Consider the following 14,134-nt stretch of genomic DNA (forward strand, 5'->3'; position numbering starts at 1 on the left):
TTATTCTCGCCCTCATAGACTGTCCTCCATGTTATTCTCGCCCTCATAGACTGTCCTTCATGTTATTCTTTCCCTCACACACTGTCCTCCATGTTATTCTCTCTCTCTCTCAGACTGTCCTTCATGTTATTCTCTCCCTCACAGACTGTCCTCCATGTTATTCTCTCCCTCACAGACTGTCCTCCATGTTATTATTTCCCTCACAGACTGTCCTTCATGTTATTCTCGCCCTCATAGACTGTCCTCCATGTTATTCTCGCCCTCATAGACTGTCCTTCATGTTATTCTTTCCCTCACACACTGTCCTCCATGTTATTCTCTCTCTCTCTCAGACTGTCCTTCATGTTATTCTCTCCCTCACAGACTGTCCTCCATGTTATTCTCCCCCTCACAGACTGTCCTTCATGTTATTCTCGCCCTCATAGACTGTCCTCCATGTTATTCTCGCCCTCATAGACTGTCCTTCATGTTATTCTTTCCCTCACACACTGTTCTCCATGTTATTCTCTCTCAGACTGTCCTTCATGTTATTCTCTCCCTCACAGACTGTCCTCCATGTTATTCTCTCCCTCACAGACTGTCCTCCATGTTATTCTTTCCCTCACAGACTGTTCTCCTTGTTATTCTCTCCCTCACAGACTGTTCTTCGTGTTGTTCTCATTCTAGTGTATGTATGTATCTTATTTATGAACGCTGATTGGTCTAGGCTAGCCAGGCGCGACCAATCAGCGACGCGGGATTTCGGTTACAGACAAACAGACCCTTGTACAATTATATATATAGATTGTTACAGTATTTAAATAAGTGTTAAAGTTTCTCTTATATTTGTATCCTTTTGTAAAAAGAATATTCTTTTTTAATATAAGATGAATGAAATTAAGAAGGGTAATTAAGATTATAGATCAAATTACTTTAATTTTTATCCTAGATCATTTTTTCCCTCATTTATGAGATATATAGCTCAATTAGACTTTCCAAATGCCTAAATCTTCTTTTGAGTTGGCTTAATGGGGCATTTTTAGTGTGAGCAGACAGAAGCACTTCTATAGGGAAAATAGTGCAAAACTAAAGAGTCAGGTTGCCAGAAAGTCAATTTTCTCCATTCAGCATGGTCAAGCATATCTAGCACTGGCTCTAGCCATAGCCTCTAGAACAACTATGAAATCATATAAAAATATCTAATCTAAGTGGTTTCGGTACTTGTGATAAGTTTCTTTTAGAGGGGTATCTTCACCATAAGCATTACATTTAGATCAATTGTCTCTTAAGAAGATGATCATTTTTTAAATATGAAATAATTTAAGTGAACCTACTTATCTTGGCGCAAGTCTGTAGGGGCAGCCCATATGTTCTTCCTAGTTTACACCAGATTTGTCAACCTGCTGTGTTTTGTGTTGTGGACATGCATGTTCTCAATATTTCTGAACTGTGGTCCCAAGTTGGCTTCTCTGCGCAATGCCTACTGTGGTCATGTGGAGTAAATTACTCTCCATGAAATGCAAATAAATTATAGAATATCTACAACTCCAAAAATGCACAGAGGCCCAGTGGCATCAAGCTATAACATACCTTCTAAGTTTTACAATAAAGATTCTGAATGCTGTCATTACTTTAGAAAAAAAAGTAGCACATCACAGGATGGCTTATGCAAGTGTAGAACCAAGACCTACAGCACGAGATATCCTAGGATTTGGTATTCTAACTCAGTTTTTTTCACTGGGCGGAGAGACAGCAGCAAGCCTTTGACAGAACCCTATTATCAGTTTATTCTACAGGCCAAGAAGATGTTCGGAAAAGGAGTCACATTGAGGTGTGACATGGTAATGAACTGAAGTAAGGAGCCAGCACTGATCAAAGAAGGGATGGAAAGATCAAAATAGAAACAGTAGAATAGTTTTCTGTTGAATCTACTTTTCAATTTTTGCATATCAGTCCTCAGAGCACCTTGTTGCTAGATTTGGCAAAACTGAGTGTCTAATGGTCTTTAATCCCATCACCAGTTTTCCTCTTAGTGACCCAGCCAAATTTTACAATTCTGATGAGTGTCACTTTATGGGGTAATAACACTGGAATGCTTCAATGGATCCCTTTGATTCTGAGATTATAGATTCTGTTGTGCAATTTCTTCTGAGTACCCCGATACATCATATGTGGTGGAAAACTACTGTTTGGGCACACGACAGGGCTCAGAAGGAAAGGAGCGCCAATTGAACTCTGGAGCACAATTTTGGCTGAAATAAGTTGCAGATGCCATGTTGCATTTGAAGCGTTCCTAACATGCACAACGAAATAAACCCCCACAAGTGACACCATTTTGGAATCTACATGCCTCAATGAATTCATATATGGGTGTAGTGATCATTTTTAACCCTTCGGTGACTCACAGAATTGTAAAATGTTGTGGCTGAGTAAATTACATTTTTTTACATTAAAATGCTGCTTTTGCCCCAAAGTTTTTAATTTTCAAAAGGGATAATAGGAGAAAATGAATGGTACAGTGTGTTGCCAATATCCCATATGTGGTTGAAAACTACTTTTGAGGCACTGTGCTAAGCTCAGAAGGGAAGAAGCCCCATATTGGAGTTCAGGTTTTGCTGGAATGGTTTGAGTGTGCAATGTCACATTGGCAGAGCAGCTCCTGAGGTACTAGATCAGTGGAACCTCCCCCATAAGTGACCCCATTTTACAATAGTGCTTTTCCAGAGCCTTTGGACTATCAATAACATGGAAGCCCTTTATATTTCCTTTGACCGATTATAAACCTGAGGGATCCCCTTTAGAGGCAACAGTGTTACTCTGGACGTCATCAGACACCTGTTCGGTGGTCTCCTTTTCAGAACCTTCTGCCTGGGATTCCTCCTTAATCACGTATTTCAGAGATTTACATGGAATCCCCAGTCATCTTAAACCAAAGGATACATGTGTACCCAGCCTTACTGCAATCTTTGTGAGGCAGAATGAACAAATCAATAGCAGGTGAAGAATTGTTTTTATTTATTTTTTACGCTGTACTTCCTGCAGTTTAAGTAATAAAGCGGTTTTATTCTTTGGGTCAGTTTGATTACAGGGATACCAGATTTATATCAATTTTTTATCACACACTAAAAACTGATTTTTTTTTTACAAAACAAAGTTTTTGCATCCTCATATTTTGAGGGGTATTTTTTTTATATTTCTGCTGTCAGTCATGTGAGGGCTTTTTTTTGCGGGACAAGTTGACGTTTTTATTTGTTCCATTTTTGGGCACAAAACATTTTTTGATCTTTTCTATTCAGATTTTTGGGAGGCAGAATGGAAAAAACAGCAGTTCATGTATACTGTTTTTTTGTTTATTTTTGTTTTTACACAAATATATGAATCGGTTTGTTTTTTCAGTTTTTGTTCTTTATTCTGTTTATTTATATTTTTATAATTTGTTTTAAATTAAATTTTTTTTTGCATTATACCTGTTAGTGCTGCACTGACAGAAGCCTCTTAGACCATGCTCCAGGTGTTATTTTATGCAGTCCTCTCTAGCTGACAGATCAGGAGGTCATCATGTGCAACCATCAGGCTCCCGCGATGATGTGACGGGGGAGCCGATCGGATGGGAGATGAGCCTCTTCCCTCTCCCTGCCTTTTAAATGCTGACATCACTATTTATCACAGCATTTAGGGGGTTAAACAGCCAGGGTCAGTGATAACTGGGTCTGGGCTATAACTTAAGATGAGCTCCTGGTGGTGATCGCACGAGCATCACTGTTGTGGCCGCATGATCACCAAGACATACCGGTATGTCCATTCGCAGGGACATACTGTGAGCAACACCCTCTTGTAAAGACTATAAAAAGTAGCCCTGAAATAGCCCTATATCTCTGGAACACTATGCCAGACACCCTCCCCCCACCTAAATAAAAATGGAATACTCAGAGGAGCACAAGGAATAAAATAAGGACAACCAAGTGGCTACTTTTGACCTAGTGACTAGGGTTGAGCGACTTTTACTTTTTTAGGGTCGAGTCGGGTTTTGCGAAACCCGACTATCTCAAAAGTCGAGTCGAGTCAAATCGGCCGATTATGGCGAAAAGTCGGGGATCGACCGAAACACAAAACCCAATGCAAAGTCAATGGGAATATTTTTTTTTTTCTCTCTCTCTCTCTCTCTCCCCTCCGTCCCTGAACAGAACAGCTGGTGTTACACATTGCAAATCGCTACAGCGCACAAGCGACAAGATGGCGATAGGCGTCCATGCCCCTAAGACCTATGTCATCACTCTGGCCACGCTCCTTCATTGGCTGAAAAAATGGCGCCAAGCGCGTCATACGAAACGCGACTTTGGCGCAAAAGTCGCGTACCGCATGGCCGACCCCACACAGGGATCGGGTCGGGTTTCATGAAACCCGACTTTGCCAAAAGTCGGCGACTTTTGAAAATGAACGATCCGTTTCGCTCAACCCTACTAGTGACAGTTTCTCTTTAAGTGCTGCTGTGCATTTCAAGCTACAACAGAACATATTTCACAAGTGTTCTTTTCAATTAGAATTACTTTCTAACCTTCAATTTTACAGTCTTAGAGAAAGGCTTTAGAAGCTCTTCAGAAATTAGCTAAAACATCAATGTTTTGACAGATTTTTCCTTAATTAAGTGCTTTTTACCATTTTGATGATGTGAAGATGCAATCAGGCTAAGATTTAATGTGTGCCATTTTTAAGAAAATGTTTCAAATTTTTCAGATAATTATCACTGATTATAAAAGCTTTGATCCATGAAGACTGCATTTAAAATCCACGTGTGCGAGCAGCTTGAGCATGTAATTTACAATACTTAATTTCTTATCTATTACTTAGGAATTTCAAGCTACGTTTCGATGAATATTTGAGGGTTGCTTTCAATAGTCCTCTCATATTGTATGCATGTAGTAAATATGCGAATCTTAAAATTCAAAATCGCCAGATTTGAGAAATTTTCTCAGGAAATTCGAGTGACAGTGAATTGAATGCTCTCTCTAGCCAATGGCTGCTTTAAAAAATGAGTATGACACTCTTCTCTTTTCCTCACACAATAGTTGCCACTACTAGTGAATACAGTCTTACAGTTTCTTCATTGATTTATGACTTTCACTTTTTATCTCTAAAGCTAAGCTATGAGTTGTGATGTCATTTCACTATCCAGATTCATGCTAAATTGGCTGCTGCATTTCCTGTTTCTGCTTTTATACAGGCTATAATAATCCCTGCTGATTGGCAGTGATATACCATGTGTGGTAATGACTTTGAAAGGCATTGTGGAGAAGCACATTTAGGCTATGTGCACACTTTGCAGATTCCACTGCGGATTTTTCCGCAGCGGAATTGCAAAATCCGCAGTGAAAACCCATCGCGGTTTTTACTGCGGATTTATCGCGGTTTTTACTGCGTTTTCTTCTGCGGATTTTCAACTGCAGTTTTCTATTGGAGCAGCTGAAAATCCGCAGAAAAGAAGTGACATGCTGCGGAATGTAATCCGCAGCGTTTCCGCGTGGATTTTTCTGCAGCATGTGCACAGCGTTTTTTGTTTCCCATAGGTTTACATTGAAATGTAAACTCATGGGAAACTGCTGCGGATCCGCAGCGGTCAAATCCGCTGCGGATCCGCAGCAAAATCCGCAAAGTGTGAATATAGCCTTAAGGTCATGTGATACTTCTCCAACTGATGAAATCAGCATGTGTAAAAGGTTGTTAATAATTTTAAGTATGGTAATTTAAGAAAAGTGAATCACAACTCGTTTGAATTTACGGGGTTTAGAAAATTCCTAAAAATTTGACACAAATTAAATTTGGTCATCTTTATCCGTGTAGGTATTTTTTCTCTTATCTTGATTTTATTTTTGTTCCCTTCCTAGAGCATATTAAGAATTTAACCACATCCCCTTTAACATAGAACAGTTATCGTGATCTTTGAGCAACAAAACTAAATTACGGAAACTTTGCCATAATTGTTATATTGAATTCTAAACTTTGATTTCTTTTTCCTTTGTTCCATACTGTAGATCTGCAGCCTCATGAGAGGGGGAATTGCCGAGAGAGGTGGAGTAAGGGTTGGACATCGCATCATTGAAATCAATGGACAAAGTGTGGTGGCCACAGCTCATGAAAAGATTGTCCAAGCGCTTTCCAATTCAGTAGGCGAGGTAAGAAGCTTCTTTTTGTGGGTCTGCGGGGTTATTATAACACAAGGCAATGAGCATTCAGAGCTGATCAATGCTTGCCAGTCATTGGCACATCTTTAAATGCACATTTTATTTTCGCCTGTTTTGAGGATGTGAGGTTACTGGAATGTGTAAATATTTTATTGTTTGCAATTTTGCTTGGAGCATTCTCTGTGCAAGGAGATATGTAATGGATCCCATTTACACAGTAGGGTACATGCTGCTTGACTATTGCTAATGACTGTAATATCCCTATCTTGGTTACAGGGGCAGCGGACATAAGGATTAACTATCTGCTGCAATGAATTGAGATGTTCAGTTCTGTGAATATATTCTTTCATTTGCGAGCTGCTTCAGATAGATATGAAAATATTAGATATCCAAGTCAGTCTCCACAGCCCTGATATCCTGTGTTCTGCTGCATTGTGCTGCCTAAGCCTTTGAACATTTTATTTTAGATGTTTCATTGATGAGATAAATTGATATTCAAAAGCGGTGAAGAAGAAAGGATTTTAGGTTTTCAAAAAAAAAGTATAAAACCCATTTAGTTCACAATGCCATTTTTTTCTGCCATTCTGTTATGTATGGTTCATTGCGATAAAACAGGACAGATGAGGTTGCTATCATTTTTTATTCATGTGTGGCCATAAAATTCTATGAAATCAATAGGAGGCATGACACTGCTATTTGTGTGATTTACAGGCCGAAGAAATGAGAAAATGAGTGACTGCAAATATAATTCTTAGTAGAAAAAAATCAGTCTAGTCATCACATATTAATTATTATATCATGTATGCATGTTAGATGTGTCGATCCTCAAATTTCATAAAGGACTCCATTTTCTCACAGTACAAACGTAAAACATTATTGCAACATGCTAGTAAAATCCAACCCGGTAAAAATGAGGCAGCACTCATAAGGCTGCTTTCACACATCAGGTTTTTTGTTTCAGGCTAAATCTGGCTCTCGGGAGAAAAACCGTAACCGGAAAAAATAAAAACCGGATCCGGTTTTCCCCCATTGACTTGCATTAGCACCGGATTGCGCCGGATGGCCCAGCGTTCCTTCTGGTTTGATGACGGATCTGGATCCGGCATACACTCGATTCCGGCGTCTGGAAAAAACATCTACTGTAACTTTTTTGTCTCCGGCGAAAAAGCCTGAAGCGCCGGATCTGGCGCTTCCGGCTGTTTGCTAGAATGGAAGCCTATGGGAGCTGGAATTTGCCGAATACAGAAAATGGTGGATCCGGTGGCCTGATCCGGTTTTTTAAACTGAGCATGCTCCAATTTTTTTTATCCAATAATCTAGATAGGCTAGCCGGATCCGTCAAAAAAACGGATCCGTCGTATCAGTTTTTCACAATCTGCACCGGATCCAGTTTTTCCAACATTCGCCAGATTTAGCCTGAAGCAAAAAACCTGATGTGTGAAAGTAGCCTAAGATAGATGCAATTCGTACCTGCAAAAAATAAACTATCATATGTCTATGTGGAGAAGGGGAGGAATAAAAAAATGGAATGGGCTGCAATGTTAGCAAAACAAACACTGCCTTTCTGGCCTAACGAGAAAACAAAACATAACGAGAAAACAAAACATAATGTGTGGCACAGTCCGTGTTGCAGTGGGGATCCGCCCGCTAAGGAATAAACACTCAATGAGCCAGAAGGCTGTGTATTTGTTATCTGAACTTCACCCATTCTACAGCTATTCACTCCACCTAGCCCTAAACATGGCCGATTAACCCCTCTCAGCACTTTGTCACTGTATATTTATATATGCTCCATCAGCAATAGATTGCTTTTTTAAATTCTGTCCATGTATCTGGAAGTTTATTATTGCATGGCGATGCACTTCTAGCTCCTCAGCCGCTGCTGTATTCTCTGCCGTGTTTCAGAGCCATTGATTTGTTAATCAATCACAGGAGAGTGACACCAACCAGGGAATACAACGTGAGGCTGAGGAGCTGGAAGTACATTGTCACGCCCTGACATGTTACTTTTAAACACAGTTTTCAAATAATAATAGAAAATTGAAAAAACAATGCCCAGTCATCATGACTTATTTTATAGAGTTGGGCGAATCTCACAATATTAAATTTGTACAGATTCGCTCAATTCACTGGGGAAAGTGAATCAGCTTTAAAGGGGTTAAAAAATATCTTACACTCAACACTTCTCAGCCATCTTTGTACCTGTCCTTCTACAGCTGATCCTCCAATTCTATCTGCCATCTTATGTCTTCTACCTTATTTGTCCTATCTTCCTTCTGACCAGGTTTGCCATTCACTAGGTCCCACAGTGTCACATGGGAAGCAATGCACATACCACATGGGGCTCGACGTAGCCACACATTATGGCTTGGAGCCTAGTGAATGCATGGCCTAGTAGGGAAGATACAAGACAGAAGATAGAAGAGTCAATCAGAGGATCTACGACAGCAGGACAGGTACTGCGACAGTTGAAGAGAGGTGAGCATATTTTTTATATGTAGAGTAACTAACTGATCATCCACAGGGAATGAATTAACTAAAGTGAATATATAATCCCTTAAAATTTATTTTTATTAAAGAATATTTTAAACCACCAGTAAACTGTGTAATATTAAAAGGTATTCGTTAGAAAAAAGACCTTATTTTACTATAATGAGTAAAGAATGTATATAGAATCCTATATAAAGATATACAGTATATTGAATGTATATACCAGACAACACCGGAGAAATGCAAATCCCTATTCAAATGACTAAACTGGTACTGCCTAGCCGTGGAGGTTGTCACCCTACACAATAGTGAGATATGGCGCCCCCGCTAATCGGATGCTTACCCTGACTCTCCCTATTAATGTAATAAGATACCATTAGATAAAGGCTTTAGGTGAGGTTAGGTCACAACAATAAAAGGTATGTCTATAGTTATTTATAGTTAGATAGCAAATAACTTATCATTAGTTTCTTTTGCCTCCAATTCATTATGTTCATCAGAAGTTCAGAAAAGCAAACCTGAACTGAAAAGTTCAGGGTTTGTGCTGGACAGTTAATCTCCAGTGCTAATCACCGAACTGGGACTTCTTCTGGAAGTCCATTGCAATGTTTGCAGATCCGGGGAAGTCTGGGAGGAGAGAGAGGGAATTTTCAACATCAAAAGTTTGGGTCCCCATTGTTTTCAATGGGGTCCTGGTTTTGGTTCAAGTTCAGGTACAGTTCTGGTCCCTGAATTGAATTTTGGAATAAAGTTCTGGTCGGGCACCAGAAAGTGAACTTCCACTGATCCACTCATCCCTAATCAGTGGGCACAATGCAAAGATTGATGGTCACTGGCTCATGATAGATGGTCACTGACTCATGATAGATGGTCACTGGCTCATGATAGATGGTCACTGACTCATGATAGAGGGTCACTGGTTCATGATAGATGGTCACTGACTCATGATAGATGGTCACTGGCTCATGATAGATGGTCACTGACTCATGATAGAGGGTCACTGGTTCATGATAGATGGTCACTGACTCATGATAGATGGTCACTGGCTCATGATAGATCATCACTGACTCGTGATAGTTGGTCACTGGCTCATGATAGATGGTCACTGGCTCATTCTGATGTGATACCAGATTGTATGTTCTCTATAATGTTTTTTAACCACTTCTTGACCCTCTATTTGTCTAAAGTAAGTCACAAAAAAATCAGATTCTGATTAAAAATGTTACTAAAAAATTTGAGGCAAATTGAATTAGCTTTGATTCGCTTTGCTTAAATTTGCTTCAATATGCTGTGTTGATCAAGCAATTTACCGACTTTTGCCCAAAAAGAGAAAGTGATCCTGTTAACTTCAGGTTAGCATTTTTAAGACTCTGTTTTCATTAGGATATTACATTTTTAGCATTACAATATCTTCAAAGTACTCGAGTCATTATGGTAAAAGTGCCGTTCAAGTCAGCTATTAGGCGTAAGTAATGATGTTACAAGCTGCCTTATGACAGCATTATCATTATCATTCTTTATTTATAAGGTGCCTACGCACTTTGCGGAGAATTTGAAATATGATTCATGGAAGCCGTGTAATTAATTCTACAGTGACATATGACTAGACATGCTACTTTTTCTGTGTTTTTAGTAAATCCTTTAAGGAACTACATCAGAATCATGTGTATACATATAATACAAAAAAAAGATATGTTTTATATTAAAAGCAAAATAGTTTTAGAATGAAGAATCGGTCATATTAGGCTGAAGATTAAGTTAAGTCGTAACTGGTGAGTTATGTCCTGCAAATCATAAATTTACATGAATTTCTTTTCTATGGAACAGATCCATATGAAGACTATGCCGGCAGCGATGTTCAGGCTCCTTACCGGACAGGAGACGCCTCTTTACATCTAACTACAAGCAGCCATTGAAAAAATTGTATTTCCAGCTCAGATCAATATACATCCACATATCAATGGAGACACTGGGCAGATATTTTGTATTTCAAACAAAAGAAGAACAAATATCAGTGGACTGATCCTTTTTCTTTTCTCTGTTTTTGCTTCTTTTCTTCTTCTTTTGCCAGAGGCATTGCCAGTTCTAAGCGAGTCTATCACCACCAAGAACGATTTGTACATTATAGTCATTCCGGACTGTTTGCTCTTCATGACTAGTAACGAGGATATTTATTTGTTATCGTACATGTCGTGTTAAGAAGTACATGTTGTATGTTACATTGGTAAGTGTGTGGCATTGAGGACGGAGAGCGATGGATACGATATACTGTGGATTCTAATTAAGACAAATGAAATCCATTTTAAGCTTTGTTCATGTGGAAATACATTGCTTAAGAGGTCCCATTAAACAAAGTCTTTGTAAGCCTATATAGTGTACACCATCATTTTCAGCTGGGTCCGGGTCTTTCATGTTTTTTGCAGATTGGTCTCCTATGTAACGCCACTGGAAATGTCTAACTTGATGAATCATTTCTGTTTCGCTTCCAAATCTCTCTCTACATTAGATGAAGCAAGATACAGTATTGTTTTCAAGATCAGGACACATGACAGAAGCATTGACTTGGTTCTGTAACACGCGGTGTACTGCATCCTTCTGGGTTCTAAAGTGAGAGATTCCGATCTCAGCAATAAATCTGCTTATTAATGGCCACGCACAATGTATATCGAGCGGATTAAATAACTTTATGTTAACATCTCATATTTTTCTTCGATATCATGGTTATGTTTCAGTTTTGTCTTATTTGTTTACCGTAGTGTTGAAATCTTATTAAATTCCACTGATTTCAATGTCATTTGTTGTGAGATGCTACAAGAGTGTCAACCAAGAGTGACAACTAATGGAATTGATTGCGTTAATTGAATTATAGCGTTATATTTTTAAATAAGCTTCAAAGGAATCTGCAGCAGGCTTTTGATATTTAATCTGAGAGAAGCATACTATAGGGCCAGATAGCCTCATTCCAGGGATGTGTCACTCATTAGGCTGTGTGTTGTTGCTTCAATACAATCAGTGTTTTGTCAGCAGGAGATTATCACTACAAAACTAGGTGTACCATATCAGGCAATCAAGCTAATCTGCATAATCCTGTTCCCACCAGTGATTGGCCGCTTGCTGACACTGTACAGTGTACACAGGAAGCTGCCAGTCACGGGTGTGGGCGGGAGTATACAGAGCTCAGCATTCTGACCACTGCAACATTGACGGGGATTCTACCACAACTGCTCCAAGCAGTCCAGTAAGGATACATTGCTGGAGCCAGGCTCTCTTTCCCTATATCATGCTGCTCTCAGACTCTATAGCAAAAATCTGCTGAATCATTCCCATTTTTTACATGGCTGAAGCACTGATTTTTTTTTTACACTTGTGGTTAACATTATTTACACCTTTGAGTGTTTATTATAAGAAAAAGTCAATATCTTCAGAAATAAATGTATATGTGCCAAGTATATCATTAAAATATTTAATACCATGTCCAAACATAAGCAACTGAAAATTTGACCTGTCGCACTACATTTAGATATTTCAAAAAAAAGAAATAAAGAAGAAATAAAGTTATGACGTAGATGGGTTTATTCAACTTTTCTACTGCAGTTCTATCAAGCTCTTGAATAGTCACATGGTAGATTTTCACAGCTCTCTAATTTTCAATTTGATTGATATCAGAACTCATGGCTGTCGAGTTTACAGCAGGCAATTTTTTTCTTTCGAAACCGGGAATTTAAGGTTCTTTGACATAGTGTTATGCCCTTTACACTGCTTGTGCATGGTGATAATAACATTTATAGTCTGCTCAGACAGCTCTTGTGACTGTCTTTTTAACAAAGTGCAGGAAATAAATCTGTCCTTTTTAAGAATCAAAGCCACTTTTGGTAGATGAATTAAAGTCATCGGACAAGGTGGGTACAGGTAAGTCTAATTTCTAATTAATTACAGGTCAGTTTGATTTTTCCCTTTCTTTCAAACTGAACTAGTGGTGCCATTAAATGTGTCCTGGTACTGTTTTCGACTCTGTGTCCTTATTTACTGCCAATTTGTATTTTTTTGTTATTTTCATGTCATGATGCACTTGCATACCGTATATCCAAACAGTTTCGCTAAACACTTTAGCCCTTATCAATTATTGAATTTTTGTCTGTAACCTGTCGATTTTCTTTTTTTTTTTTAGTGTTTTGCACCTTGTTTCTGGCTTATTCAACTTTTCGTTTTCACTTTTTTAAAGTCAGGTTTTTATGTGTTTTTTTAATAGGCCACTGTGGGCTGAGTTTTGATTTTTTCCGATGTTTCCCTTCATTCATCAGTTGCTAAATTAAAAGTTTCAAAATTTATCTTTTTTATACATTTTATGTATGACTGAAATTTTTATGCAATTTTTGTGACATTTTAGAGGAGCATGTGATCGTTTGCTCTAAAGTGCTGCATAACATGTTAAAGTAAAAAATAAATAACATTTTTTTTAATTTTGCGTAAAATTGAACTGCATGCACTGTTTGTCGCAAACCCATTCATCAAATATTGCACAACCAAAAAAAAAAGAAATGTGACTTAAAAAATTGCAAATGATGCCCTTTTTCAGATATTTTACATGATATACTTATAATTTTGACCACAACTGTATAGAAAAATGCTCATTTCACATGATCACATAATACATTTTAATACTATAACATTTGTAATAGTTCAATATCTAAGCATTTTGTGAAAAACTAAATAATCAATACATATTATATTGCTCTACAAGAGGTTCTGTGGGTAACAGCTTTCATATCTTGGTGTAATAAATATGATTGGCATGATAGAAGGGCAGGTGGCAAGCAATGCATTGCTCTCATGTAAGATAAGAAGGAATGGAGCACAATCATCTCTAAAATAAATAACTTGTGAACCAAAGAAATGTCAGGTGCTGGAATAGAATATAAGCCATTGATTTAACAACCCTCAGAAGTGACCTGTTTTCCATTGTTTTTTAGTTTTATGAATTCATTGTGAAATATAAAAATATTGATTGTTTTGTACAGAGGTCAGTTACCTAAATCTATGTCTATTGTGTGAGTAATATTTGCTTTAATTCATAATCTTTTCATTCTTTTTTTCTTTAATCAAAAGCAATGTTGAATCCAAAGTGATCACTTGTCTCCTGGGATTCATACTCGTCCAAAAAACTTGCCAATCACATTACAGCCTTGCGGCTTCTTCCCTACCATAGTACACAGATATACAGTTAGGTCCATATATATTTGGACAGAGACAACATTTTTCTAATTTTTGTTATAGACATTACCACAATGAATTTTAAGCAAAACAATTCAGATGCAGTTGAAGTTCAGACTTTCAGCTTTCATTTGAGGGTATCCACATTAAAATTGGATGAAGGGTTTAGGAGTTTCAGCTCCTTAACATGTGCCACCCTGTTTTTAAAGGGACCAAAAGTAATTGGACAGATTAAATCATTTTAATTAAAATGTTCATTTCTAGTACTTGGTTGA

At 38.1% G+C, this 14,134-nt stretch overlaps 1 protein-coding gene across 6 annotated transcripts in view; it reads left to right on the top strand.

Moving 5' to 3' along the window:
- The window catches only part of APBA2 (amyloid beta precursor protein binding family A member 2), a 734,370-nt gene extending 722,155 nt beyond the window's left edge, over positions 1 to 12,215 (top strand). For all 6 annotated transcript variants that reach the window (XM_069765829.1, XM_069765831.1, XM_069765833.1 and 3 more), the window contains 2 exons: positions 6,009 to 6,149; positions 10,476 to 12,215. In XM_069765829.1, the coding sequence (XP_069621930.1) occupies positions 6,009 to 6,149; positions 10,476 to 10,547 (213 nt within the window). In that variant the 3' untranslated portion in view covers positions 10,548 to 12,215. The remainder of the gene's footprint in view (positions 1 to 6,008; positions 6,150 to 10,475) is intronic.
- The last annotated feature ends 1,919 nt before the right edge of the window (positions 12,216 to 14,134 follow it).

This window comes from Ranitomeya imitator, chromosome 4, assembly GCF_032444005.1.
Source record: "Ranitomeya imitator isolate aRanImi1 chromosome 4, aRanImi1.pri, whole genome shotgun sequence".
In the NCBI taxonomy this organism is placed as follows: Eukaryota; Metazoa; Chordata; class Amphibia; order Anura; family Dendrobatidae; genus Ranitomeya; species Ranitomeya imitator.